At 29.6% G+C, this 22,410-nt stretch overlaps 2 protein-coding genes across 6 annotated transcripts in view; one reads left to right on the top strand and one right to left on the bottom strand.

Annotated features, from left to right (window-relative positions):
* The window catches only part of Psf2 (DNA replication complex GINS protein PSF2-like protein), a 38,436-nt gene that overhangs the window by 2,371 nt on the left and 13,655 nt on the right, over window positions 1-22,410 (top strand). The window contains exons 4-5 of one of the 5 annotated variants that reach the window (XM_014421307.3): window positions 99-240; window positions 11,871-12,259. In XM_014421307.3, the coding sequence (XP_014276793.1) occupies window positions 99-206 (108 nt within the window). In that variant the 3' untranslated portion in view covers window positions 207-240; window positions 11,871-12,259. Of the gene's footprint in view, window positions 1-98; window positions 241-1,645; window positions 2,568-2,611; window positions 3,375-6,143; window positions 6,271-11,870; window positions 12,260-22,410 lie in introns of those variants that run through there. The other 4 variants (XM_067050969.1, XM_014421308.3, XM_014421309.3 and 1 more) reach the window with 4 other exon arrangements.
* Traf4 (TNF receptor associated factor 4) overlaps window positions 5,411-22,410 on the bottom strand; it is an 18,694-nt gene continuing 1,694 nt past the window's right edge. The window contains exons 2-7 of the mRNA XM_014421305.3: window positions 9,884-9,979; window positions 7,619-7,905; window positions 7,172-7,364; window positions 6,920-7,064; window positions 6,526-6,791; window positions 5,411-6,260 (exon numbers count right to left, since the gene is read on the bottom strand). Of these exons, the coding sequence (XP_014276791.1) occupies window positions 6,063-6,260; window positions 6,526-6,791; window positions 6,920-7,064; window positions 7,172-7,364; window positions 7,619-7,905; window positions 9,884-9,979 (1,185 nt within the window). The 3' untranslated portion in view covers window positions 5,411-6,062. The remainder of the gene's footprint in view (window positions 6,261-6,525; window positions 6,792-6,919; window positions 7,065-7,171; window positions 7,365-7,618; window positions 7,906-9,883; window positions 9,980-22,410) is intronic.

The raw sequence follows: 22,410 nt of genomic DNA, 5'->3' as shown, positions 1-22,410 counted from the left end.
TCTAAAAATTATTTAAATTTATTGAAGTTTATTCTCTTAGTTTCATTACAGTAATATTATTATGTATAAATGTTATATATTTTATTTATTTATTTTAGGCTTCTTCTGGACATAGTTTAAATGATGCAAGTACAATGCTGAGTGAGTCATTTTCTGGTTCTGCAGGACCCTCTCGTCTCTCAAGTAGTTTTAGAAGATCTCAGTGAGATGATTATTTAATAATAGAGATCTCATTTATGGGTATGTATTAAATTCGTTTTTTTTTTTTTTATTTAAGTGTATTTAACCCTATTAAACAAAAAGCTGTGTATGCAGTTGTCTATATAATGATTTTTTTTTATAGTATGATATTAAAATATAATGAATAGGAAAGGGTGGGATATACAATTAACTTTTGTTGAACTAGTGTTAGATATTAAAGTCGTGACTTCCTTTCTTCGCGTTGTATGCGTAACAACCTAGGCTTATACTTTCCTTAAATGTTCAATTTCATTCTTGTTCAACTCTTTGTTTTTGAGCTAGGCTGGTAACACTCACACTCAGAGCATTTTATAAGACTTGGTGTTATTGACTAGGAACCTTAAAATATACATATCCGTTTAAAACTTGTATTCAAAATTTTTGAAGTTTGTAATACCTTCTTCTACAATACGTATGTGATAAACTAGAACTAAAACATGAAATTGTATATAAGAAAGGAATTTAATTTGCTATATATCTGTTAAATAAAAGAACAATTGAGAAGAAAGATAAAAGAAAATAGTTTGGGATGGGGTTTATAATTTGAATTGTTTATTTCCAAAGTGTACTCAGACAGTTTTTTTTTTTTTTTAATTGAGATGATTCATGTTGATGAAAACATAGTTGTAGTTATTTTATTTTCTGAAATGACCCTAAATATTAATGGAAGTGCTTTGAAAATTGATTTATTTCTAAAACCAGCCTTGAACAATATTTTGTTTTGTACTGGGATGTTTTGAGATTTCAATGCGATTTAATTCTAATCTTGCTCTAGACATTGTAAAGAGGGACATAAACTAATTTTTTTTTCTAAAAGAGACCCTAATTTTTGGATCCATCTTTTGTTTTTTATCCAGAGAATATTAATTTTTAATTATCTTGTTTTAAAGTACACAAATTTTTTGTAGTTGACTGAACTAATCCAGTGATCCTTGTCAAAATGTTTCATTAACCATTTATTTATTCCTAGTTGTCAATGTTATATTTGACTGGTGGGCACTTGGACAGTACAGTTTTCTATATTAAATTTTATACTCCCAAATGGGTCCAATGGTTTGACGATAGTTTTGTATCATGTCAAAACATTCTAATTTTTTTTAAACTTTCATCTACAAACACCTATCACTCTTCTATCTTCCCAGACCAGCTTTAAAATTTAATTTGTTTCAAAAGACTATTGATAGGTTTAATCAAAATTGTTAGAGCAGTTTCGAGGTAGTGGAAAAAAAAGTTCAAAGCTAGATCTTAACCCCATTGATCTTATCTGAAACTTCAGCTGTGGCTAGCCACCTTTGAGAGGGTGCATTGTTATGGTTTAGGAACCAGTGGTCTTTGATCACTCGGTAGCCTCAATCCTTCAAATGATCAAATACTCCAGATTAACCTATGGCAGTCTGTCTGGCAGGAACAAGCTCTTTGTGAATCATTCATTTGGTATTGAACACAGAGAAAAAAGTATTCAGCAGCCACCCTACAGTCACAACCTACCTCTTAGTGACTTCATTTTGTATCACCAAATTTAAGAAGACCTGAAAGGGAAGCAATTTGACATGATTCCAGCTGCAATACAATATAGCTCGATATTAGTAAAGTTTTTCAAAGATTGCTTCACTCACTATTAGTATATATTTTCCATTCAAGATAAGATAAAGAAGGCTTTATATCTGGGATAAGAGGGCAAATGAGGAAGGTAAGATTCCCTCTATTATTTTTGGTGTTACGATCCCCTTGAGAGATTGTAATGTCATTGTACATCAACCAATGCATGTTATAAGTAAATTTTTTAAAGGCAAGATAAGAAAGATTCTATTGGAGGATCAACTGGACTTTAAACTCTCTGGCTTAATTTAGAGGCCTCCTATGGTAGGTGATTTATTTATTTTGTTATATCAGCAGTGGATCATCTCCAGAAATGTTAGACCCTCCTGGGGCATACCTCCCTCCGTAAAGGGGGTACTTAGCCACTCATTGGATTGAGGGATAAACCTGAGGATTTCATATGTGTTGACCTCATCACTTTAATTTAAAGATATTATCCATCATATTATAACATCAATTTAATAAGTAAATAAATACACACACACAATAAACTAGAACTAAACCATGAAATTGTATATAAGAATGGATTTTAATTTGCTATCTAACCACTATTCTGTTGTATGTTATCTTAACTTTATGTTTATACTCTTAAAAATACCAAGTCCATCTTTAAACTAATTATGTCATATGATTTATTTTAGTTCATCTATGTTTTCATTAAATTAATAAATGAGTTTCATTGTTAATCACATAGTTATTAACATTGTATTGTGTTCAAGACTACAAATTAGATAGTTTATATATTTTATTCTTCTATCATTCCTCTTTTTAGTCATGCATTCTGAAAGCTGCTTCTAGATCTCCATACTATTAGTATAATTTATTTAATTAAAGTATATTATTGTTAAATCATACTTCGTAACTTATTAAAATTTTAAGGAAAATGTGACTTCAAAATAAAAAGATAAAATATTTTTACTGTTTCATATTGAAATATATTGTATATTAAATTGAATTATGCATTGTATCATAATTAATTATTGATAAATGGAGTTATAAATTTCTTCTAGTTATGATTTTTTTCTTTTTCTATTGTATGCATCATGTAATAATTCTTAAGAATTTCCATTTTCCTTTCTGTTTCATTATAATTAAGTTTGTTGTTATTTTAAAAGTTTATAATTTATTTTTAGCTAGTGTAACTGTTATATTTAATTTTAATATATGATTTTTTAATGTATTAATTGATTTTTTACCCATCCTCAATGTTAAATTTATTTTGATTTGAATTCCATTTCTAAATTATTTTTTCTTATTTTTGGTGGTTTGTTATTAACGCAAATATTGGAAGATTGTTGGTGGACTGTGTGTAATGTAGAGAAGATGGTCAGGGTGCGGTCAAAAGAACACAAATAGTAATTAATCCATTTATTATGACCCAACGTTTTGTCCCACATTGCAGGTATCTTGTATTTTTTAGCCCTGAAAAGTGGAGTAAAACGTTGACTCACTATAAATATTATAATATAATATAAATTGCTTTTTGACTGCACCTGGACCATCTACATTTTATAATGTAAATATATTTGTATGACTATCTACAGTCAATTACCATTATTATACATTCAGCTATAATTTCATAGTTATTTATTGCTAATAATAAATTATTTTAAGTAATAAAATGTGCTAAATATATTGTTTAAACTGTTGTGCACTATTTGATTATCAGTCAGGATTGATCAGTATTCTACTACAAACTACATACTTTGTTGGTTAATTTTTTCATTAAGTATGGCATTAATATTACAGTTGTAGCCAAAGATGAGGAACTGCTTACATTGCTATAATTTGCATTCAGTTTGAAAGTATGGAGATACTTCTTAAGTCTTTAGTGGCAAGTAATAAGTTGAAAACAGGGAAATTAGTTAATTCCAATCAGCCCCTATATGAAAAACTACACGACTCGCTAGCATTATTTAGATTCCAACTATTGGATATTTTTAGAGGGTGCTTACTGAGCTAGTGTTAATGAACAAACGTCACAAGTAATGTATCAGGTTACCAGGGGGAATATGGCTTTATTCAGGATGATACATTTAATTTCTCTATTAATTTTAGGTTTGTAATTTAATGAAAAAATGTCTAACATATACATAGATCAGTATTTTTTATATTTGCATTTCCTGAAAATTATCCACTATTCCAGAGATTTCTATTGGGTGATAAATGTTATTTATTTACTTTTCGTCTCATTTATAGAGGGAATCATAGATTTCCAATCTGTTAATAGATAAGCATAAATTTATATTTTTGTAATTATTTTGGCATTTAAAAAAAATCTCTTTATTAATATCAGTGAATTGAAAAAACCCAGATAGCCACTTGACCACAAGCAAATAAAACATTCCTGTGCAAACAGATTCATTTTTGGTAGGGCAGGATGATCGTAAAGCAAAACATACTGTGTGTTATTTTTTAAAAGTCAATAGATTTTTGGTTAGTGCCTAGAACAGTGAGAGCGAGAGCATACCCCCACTCCTCTTGTCATCCAGAGCATAACTTATATTTGCTTGATCTATGTATTTCCACACATTTCTGATATTGTTTCCTTTTTCACTAATATCAAAGAGGAATAGCTATTTACAAATTCCTAAATAATTTAAAAATATATTTTTGCTTTGAGTAAATTCTGATTTCCTATCAGATCTAAAATCTTTCATTGCTATGTTCATTATAATTTACCATTGTAAACAATATTGCTATATCTTCGCTAATACTTGTTAAATTTTTTTTCTTTGCTTAAGTAATTTCAAGACTTGTCGTATTGTCTCATAAACATTATATGAAAAAATGTATACATTTTGAGTTATATGTAATTACTGATTAATTTTTATCATAACTTTTTTTCCTACGGATAAATCGGATTTGAATAGCTAAGAAACTTCTCAGGATGACACTGAAAATTTTGAAAAAATTACATTTTTATTTGTATAGATTTTGTGGTTTAGTTTTTAAAGGTGTTCATTTCCACTAAATTATGATAAATAATTTATGGTTGATAACTTTTTTTTCGGCCCAGGTTGTCTTCGTTTCACAGATAGACATTTTTTTTTTATTTGGAACTATTAATATAACCTTAACTTTAATTTACAATATGTGGACCTCTGAAAATATGCTCCATAGTAACAAATACAAGTTATGAATAAAAATGAAATGTTCACTGGACAAGGAATCTATTATAGAGAGGAGGAGAGTCTTGCAAAATGGGAGTCTAGCAAAATGGCATGAAAAAATTTACTCAAACTTAATGTTTATGTCTTATTCCTTTAGTTTATTACTTTCTTATTACTCCTTCAAGCAGAGAATATTTTTGTTTTCAATTTGAATATTTTAATGCATAAAAAAAAATTGACTTGTTAAATATCTCTGTTTCAGCATATTTTACATTTTTTGTCCTATATTTTGGCAGTTTTTTACTGCATATAAATCTGGTCTCTATCTATTGCTGTGTAATTGTACTGAAATGCTGTCTTAAAATAAATAAATTCATCTTAGATTTTATTAATCAGTAATGCTAATTAGGCTCTTGTATTTTTTTGGGATGAGGAGCAACAAAAATAATTACTATATATCTTGGTAAGAAATCTAATCATTATAATCACATTTAAACAATAACTATTTACATCAATATAATATACACAGTCGTATAACATAGAATATACATATATCACTTGGTGACTATCAAGTTCGTTATATAATTATAAACTTTGGTAATTAATAACTATAAATACATTTGGAATATTAAGTGTCTTAATTCTTTTAAATAATTAAAAAAAAATGGTGCTCTAACCATAAACTAATTGATGAGATCTTATATACACACAGTATTGATATGGTATTTGTTGCTAAAACTATAAATAATATACATTGTCAACAACACAAAATAAATAAATTATCTTTTTTTTTTTTTTGTAAAATTTACATAATTTTTTTCTTTTTCAGATAACTTTAATTTAGATGCAATAACAAAGAAAATATATACATTTTATTTGTTATTTGGAAGAAATATAATTATTTCCTTATTTTCAAATTGCACTAAGGTTTTGCTATCATCTAGCAATATTTTTTTTCATTTCAAAATCTATTTTTCTGAATTTAAAATTAGCCCTAATTATATGCTAATAACGTTATTCAGTCATATAATTTAAAACTAATATGTTGCTGACATTTCTTTTTGACTATATTTTTTTATAATAAATTGACAAATGTGCTGCTTTTCACAGTTAGACTGCAACAATTTTGCTTGGGTCAACTTTAATCCTGATAAATATGGTGTCATCTCTTACAAATCCTCGCTTTTGTAGGATCTCGTGAGAAATGAATCGTGGAAAACCAAAGCCAAGGGTATCAGGTTCCTTGCTGGGTCTTTGAAAATTTTCCCATGTAGGGTCAGGAACAAAACTTTCTACTACATTGCATGCCTGAAAAAGAGAAAATTTTCTTAATCAAATGTTCTTAAAATATTTGTATTATGAAGTTTTTTTGTATTTTTAATCGCTTTAATTTCAATCAATTAATAATAAAATGTTTTAATTCATTTATTAAAAATGTTCTAAATTATTTAGGTTAGCGTATATGAAACAGCTAAACAATGTTATTTAATTAACATATTTTATTTAATTGTGACAGAAGTACCAATTTTTTAAGTATTTATTTAAGTAAATAAGATAAAATAATAATAATTACCTTTTCACTTTGGTCGAACAAGGTAAAAGCTACTGAATGTGAAAATGGCCATTTGAGGAGTGCATCGTATTCTCCTGGAAGCAATTTTATGTAAAGTGATAAGTGGGTTCCTTCACCAGTTCCATTTCCATTTAAGAAAAGGGATGCCTGAAGTTTGTAACCAAACTGTGAAGTGTACCATGTTGGAGAGACTAGTTCCATGCCTTCTTTTGATTGTGCCTCTGTCATTTTAGCTAAGAAATCATTAATCCTCCAAACCAAGGTTCCTGCAAAGTAGAAAAAAAAATGTAAACCTCTGGTATAAAAACTAAATAGGTATTTATTTTGACGTGATAGTTAATTTTTTTTTTTCAATATTCTTAAACTCTATCCAAGTTATTTACAAGAAAAATACCTGATGTGTTTAAAGACAGTCTAGATAGGGCACTTTTCAGGCTTGAAATTTGATGCTGTTGCCTTGACACAAGACTGCACATTAGGGCTAAATGTTGTTGGGTATTTTCTTCTAAATGCCTTTCCATGCTTCCTCCGCGAAGTCCCTGTTTCAAAAAACATTTTTTAGAAAATTATATACTTTACCATAAGGCCTACATCTCTTTTTTTAATAAAAAAAAAAGTCAAATTGTGATTGTAATTTATTTCTTACCTTGAATCTACATCCAGCATCCTTGAATGAACAGGGTGTTAAAGGTGATGAACACTGTTCTTTAAGATGTGTTTCAAGTTCTTCTCTGGCTATTGGTGACATTTGGCAACGATTTGGGCAAGGGACTGGTAGGCGGGAGCATTTACTGTGATGGATGTTTAATGTGTCGCTCACAAAACTTGCACCACAATGCCTGTAATTAGATAAAATTTAATTAGGCAAATGTCAAAGAAAGATTGTTACAAGTGATAAGTTGATTCATTAATCTCCTTAAAAAATAGTGTTTGTGTATATTCAATTTATTATTTAACTTTATTGATACTTATTTCCTTAACAGTTCAAAATATTTTCCAAACATCAATTCATTTCATCTTTTTGTAACTATGATTATTATTGACTAATGTTAAGATTAATTGTTTTGATCTATTTCGTTAAAAATATTCTCACCTGCATGGGACTAGTCTTTTGGTACATTCAGTTGCCTTATGCCTGGGTAGATGCCTTCGTTGTACCCTGATACCGCACTTGTTCTCACAGTAAAGTGGTTCTTTTGGGCAGCTACCAGGGTGCGAATCCAAAGCAGGTCCACTCAATTCAGAACCGCAAAACTCGCAGGTCTCAGTCCGTGAAGGGCATGTGTACCTTAAATGGTCTTCCATCAGAACACGAGGTATCTGGGCGCCACAAAGATTGGTGCAAGGCATAGTGTCATACTTGCATGTATTTAGGTGTGCCTAAAAATTATTAATGTCTTAGATTCTTAATTCATCTTAACTATTATTAACCTACGCTAACTTAGTGGTATCTTAAGTTTTTTTTTTTTATTTCCTGTCTAGATCTAGTGACAAAAATGGATACCTGGGTGGTATGTACTAATAACCAACTTCCAAGGTATTGTTTCCATAACTAGTTGAGCAGGAAATATAAAAAAGTAGTTTTGTGGAAAAGTATTACCATCTTAAAAAATATTTTAGTAAAAACTAACACCAGTTTAGGTTTTAATCTAGTAAAAATGTATTTTAGTAATCAGTTTTAATTTTTGTTAGAATTATTTTATAATTATCAGTTTTGCTTATTAGACAATTTAATTATTTAAATAAGCATCTGGAATGTTCCAGGAGATGCATGATGCATAGTTTACGAATTATTCGAGAAACTAAAAAACAAAAGCGTGAATTCCGCTCAAACATGCTTAAAATACTTTTTAAAATATGGTCAATAAATCGTTATTTCAGGTTTGCTACCTGGCCGACCACTGGATTAATTATGAAAATATGGGGGAAAAAAGCAACCTAATTATTCGGAATTTTTGTTTATTGTACAATTTCAGTTAATGAAATAACTCGTTTTGTAAAAAATGTTTGCTTCTATTTCCTGTGGAATGTTTATATTACAAAAATGCTCAGGTTTTCGAGTTGTAATAAAATTCCAATGTTAAGGTTTTTTTAAATAAAACCGGCAGTTTTAGTTTTCGGAGTGGCTAACCTGAAATTCGGATTCAGCTCCACAAAAAACATACGGAATCGTTAAAAAAAAAACTTTTTTTATTTTAATCAAATTAACTTAAATCAGTATAATTAATATTTAATGTAAAAGTAAAACTTAATGTTTATTTAAGTTTAAAAACTTCGTCTATTTCTTAGTTCAGAGCGCTATTTAATTTCATTGTTCAACAAATTACTTCTTGTTTTGTTTTACAGTTGTGTATGTAGTTATTTTAACCTTAGTGTTATTATGAGCATGTGTTCCGAAGTTCCAAAACAGGGCAGTAAAGATCAGTATTTATAGTTTCAGTTTTATTTCTGTTTACTCCTGCGGAGTTGTGGCATGCCAACTCGTCTGTGTGGTAGGTTTACTGTAGGTTGTTTCTTCAGTACGAAAGAACCTATTGCATACTTAAATACTTGTATGTTTGTTTGGGACTGTATTTTTTGGTTAGCATTCTTCGATATGTTCCGTTTACTCATTAAATTAAATATAAATATTAATTGAAAGAAAAAATTTTGTTATTTGTTTGAAATTTAATTAGAGTGTAAGAAGATTAGACAAATATAATTATTTGTTTAATTTTATAATTCTGATTTAGTTAAATAGTTAATTGATTTTATTTTGTTTGTACTATTTTCATTTTTTAGCTTCTATTCATGTTATAACTAATGAAAAGTGATATAAAAAGCTTTTATAGGGATATAAACAAGTTTTTTTTTTTAATCATATGTTAAAGTGATTCACGTCCTGTTTAAATAATTAATAATATTGTACTTTCGGGTCGTTTATATTTTTCCATTGTACTGAAACAGCTATTTGTTCCTGGAAACTGTTGTTCCAGGAGTTATAGCAAGATCTAGAAGAGGGGGAATTATGCACAGGTGTATTGCTTCAAGGCTATAAGGCACTGTGTTCGATAAATTAGTGTATGTCTTACATTATTGGTGTTCTGGTTAAACTCATTTATATTCATATATTACAAATCTGCATTGTATTAAATAGGTTTATACATCTTTCATTTAATTTTAATCAATTGTTACAATAAATACGCAAACGTCGCATGTAGAAGTTATATATGTTTCCAGTAATTTATTGCTAAATTTTGGAATCAATGTCCCTTTTTTATGTTATTTAGATTTTAATACAAAGCCTCACTTTAGCAACATTCCTTCATATTTTTTTAAAAAAAATACTTATAGTATTAATAATAATATAAATATTTACCTTAAGCTTTTTAAGCTGATCGCTCCATTTACATCCTTCCTTATGGTGTATACAGTATACAACCGAGGACATAATATCCTTCTCAGAATCCGAAATCTGAAACAAAAAAATTTTTTTTACTTATATTCATCAAAATAATATAATATGAAAAATATATTTTTCGTTATATGGTATGTTTGAACAACTGGTTTGATTCTGGGAATTAATTTTTTTTTCCTGAAATTTATCTTACTTTATTTGTCCTGCTTAGAGGATAAGATCGGTTTGTAGAGGTGGTATTTAATTTTTAGTTTGTATTTTCTGATCATTAGCGCGCTCCCCCATACATCTGTAGTAACAAGAACGTACACAAAGACTTACGAACTCCCTACTTACAAACAACCATTAAATCACTATATCACATTTCCAATACACACTAACCCTCTGATTCAAGGACTATCAACACGAGACTTACCAGATACTAGACGTTTACGAAAGAGCTGGAAAAGGGATAGGGACCTCTTAAATTTCAATTTTAATGGAGAGGCATCATTGGATGACTTTAACCTTCATGCCTTCATGACATTGTTTTTTTTCTACACATCTCATTCGCTGGTTGTAAAATATTATTTACAGTTGTGAATAAAATAAATAGTAAAAAAAAAAGTTTGTATTTTTTTCCGTATTGTGTTAGAAATGTTATGCTGTTATGTTTTAAGGATTTTAATCTTTTTCAACTATTTGGCAATTTTTTAAATTAAAGAATACAATATAGCAGAGTGGATATATAATTGTTTTTAAAAAAATCCGATTGTCATGGGATTTTTTGCTAAATGTTCAGTATTTTTCGAGGAAGGTTATATGCTCATCTGATTTCTCCGGTAAAAAAAAAAATATTACCAAAATAAAGAATTTTTGGCGCGTACTAAAAAATTATACATTTTTTCATGGCTAATATATGTCCATCGATTTGCCTCTTTCTGAAGTATAAGAAAAAAATGTCTGTGATGTATTTTGAGCTTTTGACATTGTATATATGGCAATTGGCATTGGAAAAAACATTGTATATGCAAAAGTAGTTTATGTTGCTAAATCATAAAAATAATGTATATCTAAATGTTTAATTTTAAATAAATACAATTGATATCAAACTTTTAATTTCGTTCATTCAATCTGTATTCATCATCAAATTTAATAGTATTGCCCGACCTGCTAGTAAATTATAAAATGTACTGGCAATGGAAATACCATTTTCTTTATATACTCTGATATGTTAGAAATTTTCTAGAAAATCTTGAGGTCTATTTTTTTTTCAAAATTAATTATAAATAAGGGGAAGGGGCGTTTTAAAGGATTTAATTTATTCATAAATCCTGAAATCACAATATATTTCCAACAAATCTATCGTCAATAGTCGTGTCACCCACAAGATGCTCGAGTGGCTGTTGACCTTAAGGGCACAATGGGCCGGTGGCGCCTATTAGTTAGTCAAATGAAGTGAGACTGTTTTTGTGAGTAATAAGATTAGAATGATAACAAGTCTGGAACTCGGCGGGAGGCGTTTGACGTTCACCAGTGGCGCGCTCATCTCTAACGTCTTGCCAGCCCATATATCGATTCCTTATGAATTATTTACTTAGTTTCTGTTTTACTTAGAATACGTCTCGACGTAAAGTAGAATTTCCTTTACTTGACTACTTGTGTAACTATATCACTTTAGCTTTTAGTAATTTTCCCAATTGTCAAACGAATTCGGATAAATTATTCGAGAAATATTATACACGTGAAAGTAATATTTAATTAAACATATTGACAAGAGGATCGCTGTCGGAGAACATGCGATTCCACAGTAAACCTTTTTTCCAAATGCTATGGAAAGAAATATAAAAATCGGATGGTTATTTAAAAAGAAATATAGAAGGTGCACAGAAACATGTTTTATGATCCTATCAAAATTTATTTTTTTATCAGTTTCATTTTTTGTATTAATAACGCCTCACCGTTTCAGATGTTCTTAGAAGAGAGGCCGTTAACTATTATTTGAGTGACAAGGATCGGGAAGAGGCCCTTGAAGGTACGAGCCGAATACACAACAAAAGACGTATAGGGCACATGTGTGAGGCTGGGCTTACTCGGTCCCTCTGGAAGAGATTTTAAAAGGAAGATGGCAAAAAACATCGAAGAGGTCTATTGTCCACGACAGCTGGCTTGCACGTTTCTTAAACCGCATCTGTTGCAATTGTGTGGAGTAGATTGTTATTGTTGGATTGTCCGCAGCTTCGTTTTGTTTGTGTAATATTTAAAATTTACTAAGGTCTGCTGATAATTATTTGGAAATAATTAAAAAGTTAAAGAAAAAAGTGGTTCAGACTGAATTACAAGCGATTCGGGAATCAATTAGCATTTTAATCGATATCGCAGACCTTAACGATTAATAATGAAGTAGCATAGTACTTCCTTCAACAAAGTATCATTTGTAGTAGTAAAAAAACACTCTTTTAGTCAATTTATTATCATTATAAAATATTTACTGTGATTTAAGGTGCTCGCATTAGTTAAATTATATTTTTTTAAAAAATTGAATTACATCTTATTGTTCAACAAAAATCTAGTTTTTATTTTTTCCGAAAAATCTTAATTTTCGAAGATATGACTGCTTTTTGAAATTTAAATTATTCGTGTCGATGCTATATACTAATTCGGTTATTGTCAGTTGCGCCATATTGATTATTTGGTATATTAATAATAAAAACATCTTGTACAACTCTTATCTTGGAATAACGTATATATGTATGGGTACCAGGATTCCAAGGAATATCCTTTTTCTTAAAAATATTTTCAAAAATACTAGAAATAACAATAATTATGCTATGTTTAAGGAAACAAAATATTAGATAATTATGAGTTACTAATTTATATTTTGGATAATTTCCTCGCCCTCCTGCCTGTTAGACAAATGGGCGACGTCTATAATTTCGCCTTGGCCCTGAGTACTTCTCGTTACGCCAGTACTTACATGCTAAAGTTCCAATCTATGAATACGAAGCCCCTAACTTAACTTTTATTAATTTTTCTGTTACAGTTTGGGATACTTAAATATTTGCACTAAGTGCTTACCGTTGCCATTTCATTGGTTTATGTAATAACTAATTGTTATCGTTTCTGCAAACCTTTATTGACATTAAAACATAGGTTGAAACCCTTTCTCCAGGTTTGTGAGAGTTAATATCAGTTGAGTAACCGCCAATGAGGACTAGGACGTCACCGCCTGCACATTCCTGTCCACCGACGTGTAGGCAGTAATACCACATTTTATTCCGCTTAAGTTTGGTCGCATGTCGGCCATCTTGAGCGTACCGTTATAACCATGCAATTATTTCAATCTATTCACTTCCAATTGAGGAAGTTTATTGCTTTTTCTGGTTTATTGGGCTTCGTAAAGAACTGAAGATTTTTTTTCTTATTCAATGCCTCGTTTTCTATTTCCTATAATGCGTTAATCTTCGGGGATATATTTTCATATTCTGACAGTTGAGGCTTTTATATGGTTTTCATAAAATCAACTCAATGTAAGGGTTTCGCTAATGTTTCAAATCTTGGTGGCTTTCTTCGTACGGTTCTTTCGACAAATTATGGAATTGTACTGTAGATTTGAAGCTTGGGGAATTAGGAAAGTTAGTTAACGGGAAGCTCTTAGATATCCTTGGGTTTTGGTTGTGAAATTGATAATTGAATCAACTGCTGACCATGGGCTATTCAATGGTAATGAAGCTAATATCGGTTAGGATGCAACCGTTGGTTGGCAAGTTAGTCGAATTTATTCCTTTTTTTAAATTGAATGCATTTTTGATTAAAAAAAAAAAAAAAAAATCAAGACCATTTACTACCTGTTAAAAACATTCCATCATGAGTGTATTCAGAAGAACCTTTGTAACTGTATATGAAAACTTCTTAAAGCATTTTTTGTGTCTTTTTATGTCATGATATTTATGTTAGTGTTTTATCCTTTCTTTGCAAAACCATTTTTGAAGCTTATATGAGGTTGTTTCCTCGTGTTCCTTTCCTGTTTCTATTACCGGGAACCATTGGAAGATAATGGAGAGACCAGTGATAACAATAACCTCATCTCCTGGGATGTGATGGAAGATATGACCTAGGATGGTAGAGCACGCGTGAGTTGAGTTTTCTACTCGGATGCCCCCAGTGGCTCCGCACAATGAGAATGGAACCGAATTATACTGGGAAACAGAGCGTGAGGCAGATTCTCACGGGACGTCTGTTGGACTCGATTGTTTTACATGCTGCATACTCTGTCGAGGGTTTAGGTAGTTTTCTTTTTATAAAGGAAAATTCACTTAGTATGTGTGTTTATGCGGGTTTTCACTAATTATTAGCAACGAAGTATGGTCGCTTTATTGCAGAAAATGGTCGAGTACACACCTTGAATTCTAATTTGGTTCAAAATTGTCCATTGTATGTTTGGCATGTCACAGTAACATTTTCGCTCAAACCGACTAACCGGAAGCCACTCTAGAGAATCGATTTTACACATTTTAGAATTTTCTTAAAAAACGGTTCCAACGATTTTGTTAAAAACCAGAAAATCGATGTACAATTAAACATCAAATAGGTCTCATTTTCATTGAAACATTTACAGTTAACATAACAGGGTTTAAATGAGGAATTGTTTTATAAATCTTTAATTTCCTTTTTTGAAATAATTAGTCCTCATTGTTATCGATAATAAATAATGGATAAATACCGAATATTAAATTATTTTATCAATAATTTAAAAAGAAAAAATTGAGACAGAAGTTTAAATCTGAAAACCAAACCCGATTTCTTCCGATCGCTTTCGCGTGTTTACGACTTCATCATCTTTTGCTAAACTGTTGTATTCCTTGCAGAAACAATGAGGATATTAGTTATTTTCATTTCGAGGAACTCTTGAACTAAGAATTATTATAATAAGTGAAAGTTGTATGATGCACGCACCGTATCAATTTTTTCTTCTTTCTTAATTGGATTACTGACCAAGTTGTTCATTTGATTATTTCGGATATTAGGAACTCTCAAAGATATGCTACCACAACGCATGCTTCTGATACCATGGCGATAGATCTCATGGCATTTATGTTCATGACATTAAAGAAAAACATCAAAAACGATGGTACATATCGCTGGTCCAAAAGAACAATGACAACTGTAAACTTCGTGAAATTGACTGACTCAAAAATGGTTTTACTAGACATAATAGTACCAAAAAAATAGCCAAGGAAGGCGTTTTCAAGTACAGTTATGTTGATTTTCAAACATTGCGCAAAAAAATTTCACAAAATTTTACAGTGATATATTAATTTTTAAGACTTTTACACAAAAAGTTATTCCAAAAGAAATTTTTCAAGTGATTAATTCAATAATTAGTTCTAACTTTCATACTTAGTAGACAAAACAATCTCAGATTATATTAAATTGTTCAATACAATAGAACATACAATCCCTTGTTGGCACTTGTAGCTACTCCAGGTCCGATGGGATTGACTCTTGTCCCGGTCTGTACATACAAGTCACGTCTTGCATCCCGATTAAGTCCGATAGAGTCAATGTATCTACAATCTTCCACCTTTCAACTGTCACTGGAGATAGTTTGATCTCTTGATGTCTTTATTAAGTTTAAATCTATAAAATTTTCATTATATTGTATCCTTTTCAATTTGTATTACTAATGCAATTACGTACGCATGCATATTTTTCTTATCTAAACTCTTAGAGACGCTTCCTATTTTAATATTTTCGCGTAATGAAATAATGATAAATTATTATAATTTTTTGTTAAAGTTACATGGAAAACTACGTATTGTATAATTCCTAAGAATCGGATCAATGATACTGTCTGATTATTAAACGCATTTATTTTTACTAGGAAAAAAAAAAGAGTGAATAACCAAAGATAGAGGAAAACAGTTATCTATTACAAAAAGGTCCTAACAACAGCCCTTGAGGTACCCGCATATGGTCAGATAAGATAGGAGATGACATCGCCCATCGTTCACTCCATTGATAACTTGAACCTATTTATCTCCTCTCATAATCCTATTTCCTCGAAAAATCATGGCTCCTCAGAGGTTCGATAAGGCATGCATAGCCACTTAGGACAGAAAAGTAAATTTCTCAGTAAGTCATGGGAGTAACAATGCTGTGTAAACTCGGCTGGTGTTTAAACTGAGATATTTTCTCGAATATGAAAAATTTGAAACGGGCGGTCTATCTTTAAATTATTGTAGAAGATAAATAACAAAGAAGGGGAAGATACAATTTGTTTAAAAAGTTAATATAAAATAAATACCGTGGCAATCTTTTATGGGGTGGGACCGAGGCACTGATCGAGATGTCTTATACTCAAAACAGAAAATTTGGTCTACATAGTTCTGCTAAAATATAATCAGTTACCTGGTAGGTTATGTTTTCATTTTAGGTTTGAGAGAAGCTATTTTATTGATTTGCTCTCAAAAAATAATTTATTGCTCGCTTTTTCGATAACATGACTACTAAATTTTATTAAAATTAGGGAGGTTTCGGCAATTTTAAAATTTATGAAAAACAACTCCAAAATTTTTTTCAAACCAACGCACAGTAATTGATAACCTATAGAAGATCCAATCTGTCCCATAATTCATTGATCGTATTTTCGATGAGAACTGTAGAAACTCCTTCAACAGATTTTACATTGGTCACTTGAGGAACAGTTATATTTATTTATTTTTTTAGAATAAGAAATGTGGGGTAAGTGCGTAATAGTATCGTTAAATCTAAACGCTGAGGTGGTTAGTGCAGTATAAGGGGGATGAATTATTAATCCTGATTTATTACAAATCACCTACGACAGTACTCTAAGTTAAAGTTGTATAATTATAAATTTCATAATGATCTGAATGTAATATTAAAAATATAATTGTCTTAAACATTTAAAAAATGAAGAAATATACAAATCCAGAAAATAAAAATTATTTATAATTATAGCTGCATTTGTTACTCCTGATTAATTTCGAATACTTTGCCTGTATTTCGTTATTGCTGGCACCAATATCTTATTTTACGAAAGAAATTTTCAATTTTTGTATTAAAAAAAAATTAATCAAAACACCTTATTTTTTTTATACTTAAAATATAAATTATTAGTTTTACTGTTACAACTAAAATCCAAATAGTTTATTTGTTGAACTTTATTATATTTATTTTCAGGAAATTAATTTTCACCCTTTTTTACACCTGTTTCGGGTTCTTTTACCGATTATTCAGTTTTATTGTTAATTTGTGGACATTAGTGATTAAAGATAAAAAGTCATCTTTATATATTCCCAACAGAATATAAAATTGTTTATTAAGCTGCTGCTTTTTTTAAAAAATAATATTGGCCTTTTTCAATGCTCTTCCCTCATTTTATTTCTAAGAAATTTGGATAAGTGAGTGGTCATAAGATTGGGGAAGTTTGTTGAAAAAGGCAAATTTTAAAATAGAAAAAAAAAATAGCTGGTTAATAAAAAAAAATTAGAATTTTTAAAAATGACTTCTTATCTTCAGTAATAAATCTCTACACATCAATAATAAGAACTGGGTAATGGGAAAAAGAGCCCGAAACGTTGTCGAGGATTAAAAAAGGAATAAAGATGTGAAAAATTGGTGAATTTTTTTTTTTTAATATTTTCCGTAGAAAATTAAATATTTTTCTGTTCATTCAGGGTATTATACAATTTTAGTGAAGCTGCTATATTTCTATCAATAATATTATTATCAAACAATTTTCACAATATAATGCCTTTGTAATCATACTTGAGTTATGAGTTCTATTAAGAATAATATTTTAAATATAATTTTTTATATATAGTTTGTATGTATGATAGTGATACTGTGGATTAATTGAAAATTAAAAGTTTTAAAAGAATAGGGTGTGTTCGACTTATAATTAATGACCTGGGCAGAATAGCCTGCAAAACAATTTTAAATTTTGGCGAAACGTCGAATTGTCCGAAACGTTGGACTATTGATGTATTAAAAAGTGTTGAGACTATACAAAGATACAATTTGATTTATTTAATAAGAATTATATGGTCAAACTATCTATTTTTTTTTCACATTATTCATGACAGTTTGAGACCAAAGCGCTTAATTTTATCCTAAATCGTTTCCTTATAAGCCTTTTTTTCAAATTGATATTTTCACCTGAGTCCTTAATTTAATTCTAACAAAAGTCCACTCCCATTATCTTTCAATAAGGACTATTTAGGAACAATGGATGACCCTGGGGATTTCATTTCTTTTCTTCTTCATAGTAAAGGGACAGAGCTCGCGTGGCGTGGAGTACCACCCATTAATAAGGAATGGGATCTCCATTGATCCCCAGTCGAGTCTCCTTATTACCCCCAGGGTATTTGTTATTAGCTGGGTTTTTTTTCCTATAGTGAATATTTTATCTTTCGTTAGTCCTGTGCTAATATAACTGGCTATTTTAAGGAGGGAGCTGATTTTCAAGGGGCGATAAAAGTCGGCCATTCCTTTTAGACTCTGATTTAAAAATCTTTATTAGTTGTAGAGCAGTAAGGTTTCGACTAAATAACTGGCTTGCTTTTGGATTATAAGTATTTTAAAATGTAATATCTCAAAATTTGAGTGGTTATTATTTTTTTTGGTCGATTGCAAACGTTTATTATTGAAAACAATTAACCAAAATGGACAAAACTATTGTATTTTTTACTTGTCTCTACTTATACAAAACGTGACCACTTACATCCTCCACTTTGGAGGAATGTCTTATGACTTTTGAAAATTACGTATGGTGTGGAATATATGCCTCGGAAAAAGATAAATCAACTGAAATTAGGAACATTAGGAATAGTTTAAATTTGTGTCGCGCGTCCTGTTGCGGATTTTTTTATCACATTTTATTCGATTTCTTGACTTCAAAAGTAATTGGTATTAATATACGATGTATGTGTGGGTATATATATATATATATATATATATATATGAATTATTTTTTTTAGTAGATTTGGGCTAACGCAAATACGTATTATTTGTTCCCTATCTTCATAAATGTCCGATATATGAGCATATGAAACCTTTTAACATGTTATTATTTTTATAGCGATTCTGTTGACGATGGAGAAATTTTTTTATGATAGTTCAACGTTATAATAAATTTTAATTTTTTATTTTCGCCCCACTAATGTTATTTACATTATCATTTTCCTGTAAAATCATATTAATTTAATGTTAATCATATAATAGACCGGAGAGGAAGAACGTAATGGCCTGTGGATTATTTAAACTACTCTAGATGTTTTTAGCAAGACATGATGACTTAGAGGTTATTCTAATGATGACCCACGTGGCATGCATCAGTCCATGCGAACGGCTTCACGCAACCATGAACGCTCTAATAGCGTAGGAGTCGGAGGCAGAAACTGGAAAGCAGAAAAGGTTTTTATACTGCCCTGAGTATATTGAGATTGTGTTTCTTATATACATCGAATCACATAGTGTAAATTATTGAAATTTTTTTCATTTGGTTTAATAATGTGAAATTAGTTTTTGTATTTTCAAAACAAAAATTAGAGATTAATTAAGATATATGAGCTAGTAAAATAATTTATAGTTGATGATAATTATTATTACTATTTCCCTAAACGACTAACCATTTTTCATTTCGAGATATCCAAAATCTAAGATTTAAAATTGATTTTCCTCCTTTTGGACAATCTGTGTCTAAATCCCACTTTTCGCTATCTTGGATTAAAAAAAAAAAAATGAACAGAGATGTAACCGAAAGAGATCAAGAAAGGAGAGAGTCCGCGGTAGTTGACAACCTTCCCCAATTATTTGGAAACACCAGTGGTTGAAAATTAATAAATGAATTCAAATAACTAAAGTCGTATTAAAACTCAAAAGTACCTTTAAATTTTATATTAATGTCAATGTCACCTTGGAAGTTGGAATTGAATAAAATGTGTCCAAAAAAAATCGTAACAGAGAAGGAAAAAGTTCAAATCCAAAAAAAGTAGGGAAAATAAAAATATATCATATCGTTAAGAAGTTTTTGCCAAAAAAAAAAACCCTTTAAAATTATGTTATAGGAATTTATTTTCTTTTAAACTTATAGAGACTGTACGAAGAGGAAATTAAAAACATTGTTTATTTAAGTAATTGTACAGATTTGGATTTCATTCAGTCATGTTTTATTTGCTAGCCCTAATCATACACACATAGTGTGTATCACATGAAATATATATGTGATACACATTTATGATACATGTGATAAAAATATATTCTCCCAGCCCCAAGGAATGAGTTCAACCATATAGCAATTTATTATAAATATGTGCATCTTTTCATAAGATTAAAAAAATCACACAAACAGTTCAAAAGAGGGGGAAAAATACTGGGCATCTTCGGAACTCATTTCGGTAAACAAAAAGGTGAAATAATGTATTTATTTGCACTTTCTTTACTCTAAGGACGAGTTTTTTTTTTATGTTAACCTTGTTAGTATTCATGTTGCATAAACAAGGAGGTACAGAACATCTAACTAGAATATTTTCTAAGCGAATTGCCCATTTTTTGTCCGTTTCTTGTACAATGAGGAAATATTCATGGGGATTTCCGTTTCTAATTGTTTACATTTAGAGTAAGAATATTCATAAGAATATCTTATTTCTTCAAGTTCAGCTACTTATCTTATTGTATATATCTTTACCACATCAGAAAACTTTAAGCTGGTGTAGAAATACTGCTGGTATGTTTGAAGAAATGATTCACCAAGAAGTGCATTATCATGGAATAAAATTGAGGAGTCTACAACAGTAAGAAGAAAACTCAACTTTTGTTGTTTTACAAAAATACTAAGCCTATGATTTAGAGAAACGAGTTTGGTCTAAAATTGTTTTTAAAAAATATATCATTATTTCATTGCCCAAATGGGAAAAAAAGAGAATAGGAAATTGTCGCGGTTTTTTTAATTTTTAAACAAATATTATTCCATACATTAAAAAAGAAACTAAAAATGTTATTTCATGATCATTTCCTATTTCAATCAATAGTAGCTTCACCCTAATTATTTAATTATTGAACTTTTTTAAATAGTAGATAGTAGAAAAGATATAATTTAAATGCTTAATATATTAAAGAACATTGGTAGGTAGTTAATGTTCGCTTTTGTATTTATATAAACAAGTACCAATTTTGCTTTTAGTGGACTCATCATATATAAATAAAATTTGATAAAATCGTTTATCAAAAAGCAGCTCACAAGCTTTACATAATTGAGGAGTTTTCTATCAAAAGTTAATGGATCCATTATTATTTAACAATTATTATGGAAACATATAAGGTAAATTAAATTAATATAAGTTTTTTGTTTTTTGTAAAAATGTGATTTGTAACAGCTATTTGAAAGTAGAAGAATTTTAATTTGTTAAGAAAAATGTTGACTTCTCAGAAGTTGATAAACTAATATTTGATAGAAAACTTCTCAATTACAAATATAGTCAACGTCTTGCTTGTAGATTTAATATTGTGTGCTACAAATCAGTTTCAAATTTGTTTTCATTTTTTTTTTTATACTTGAACACCCTTGGGTCTATGGAGTCTTATTTTTAAATCCGACCTTTTCAAAGGTTTTCATCACAAATAAATAAAGAGAATAATTTTTAAAAAAGTGCAATCACTAAAGGAAGTTTTCAAACTAGGCAGATTCTTGTTGGCCATTCCCAGTTAAAACACAAGGACCGGATGCAATGGTGAGAGCGCTGACTTGTTCCTTGCGACCGGAAATTCTTGAAATAACGACTACACAAAGAATTATTCCTTATCAAGGACATTCTTATATAATTAAGTGTTCTTGTAGAGAAAATAAAAAAAGCCATTCAATTAATCAGAAGGGTGTTTGAACAATTAATGCAGAAGTGGGTAGGTTGATCATATATGCAAAAGTGATTTGTTACTTCCTCTGTACGTTTCCAAGATATCATAAAATTTGTATAATAATTAATTTTAATAATTTCTATTTACAATTAATCAAATAAAAACATATGTTCATGAAATGAATCAGTACGCCCTCTTTCCAGGCCTACTCCAATGCCATTGGTACCTCGCGATAAGACTCATAGATAACGTTATCTGTACCAAACAAGCATACACCACTGAATTTATATCTACATCTGTAACATTATGCTTCCATGATCACTTATGGAATTAATAATTAGTTTATTAATTTTGACATATAATATTCGTTATAAATCTTACATATTTATTATATAAACACTATTGTCATATTCACTATTAGTTATAACAGCATACTGAAAAAACAACAAGTGTAAATAACCTTCAGGGTTTTTGTATTTGTGTTTCCTTGATGTTACACAGCCGTTATAACTGTAAGCGGAAGATTATCCAATAAACGTCTAGGTCGCTTAACAATAGAAATAAGATTTATTTTTTATTATTATAGTTGTTTGAGAGTGGTTTAGTTTCTTTTTAAACAATTTTGATCTCTT

The sequence above is a fragment of the Halyomorpha halys genome, unplaced genomic scaffold (genome assembly GCF_000696795.3).
Source record: "Halyomorpha halys isolate HHAL.00 unplaced genomic scaffold, Hhal_1.1 Scaffold312.1, whole genome shotgun sequence".
Lineage (NCBI taxonomy): Eukaryota > Metazoa > Arthropoda > Insecta > Hemiptera > Pentatomidae > Halyomorpha > Halyomorpha halys.
The sequence above is the reverse complement of the archived record's forward strand: the minus strand, read 5'-3'. Positions and strand labels throughout refer to the sequence as shown.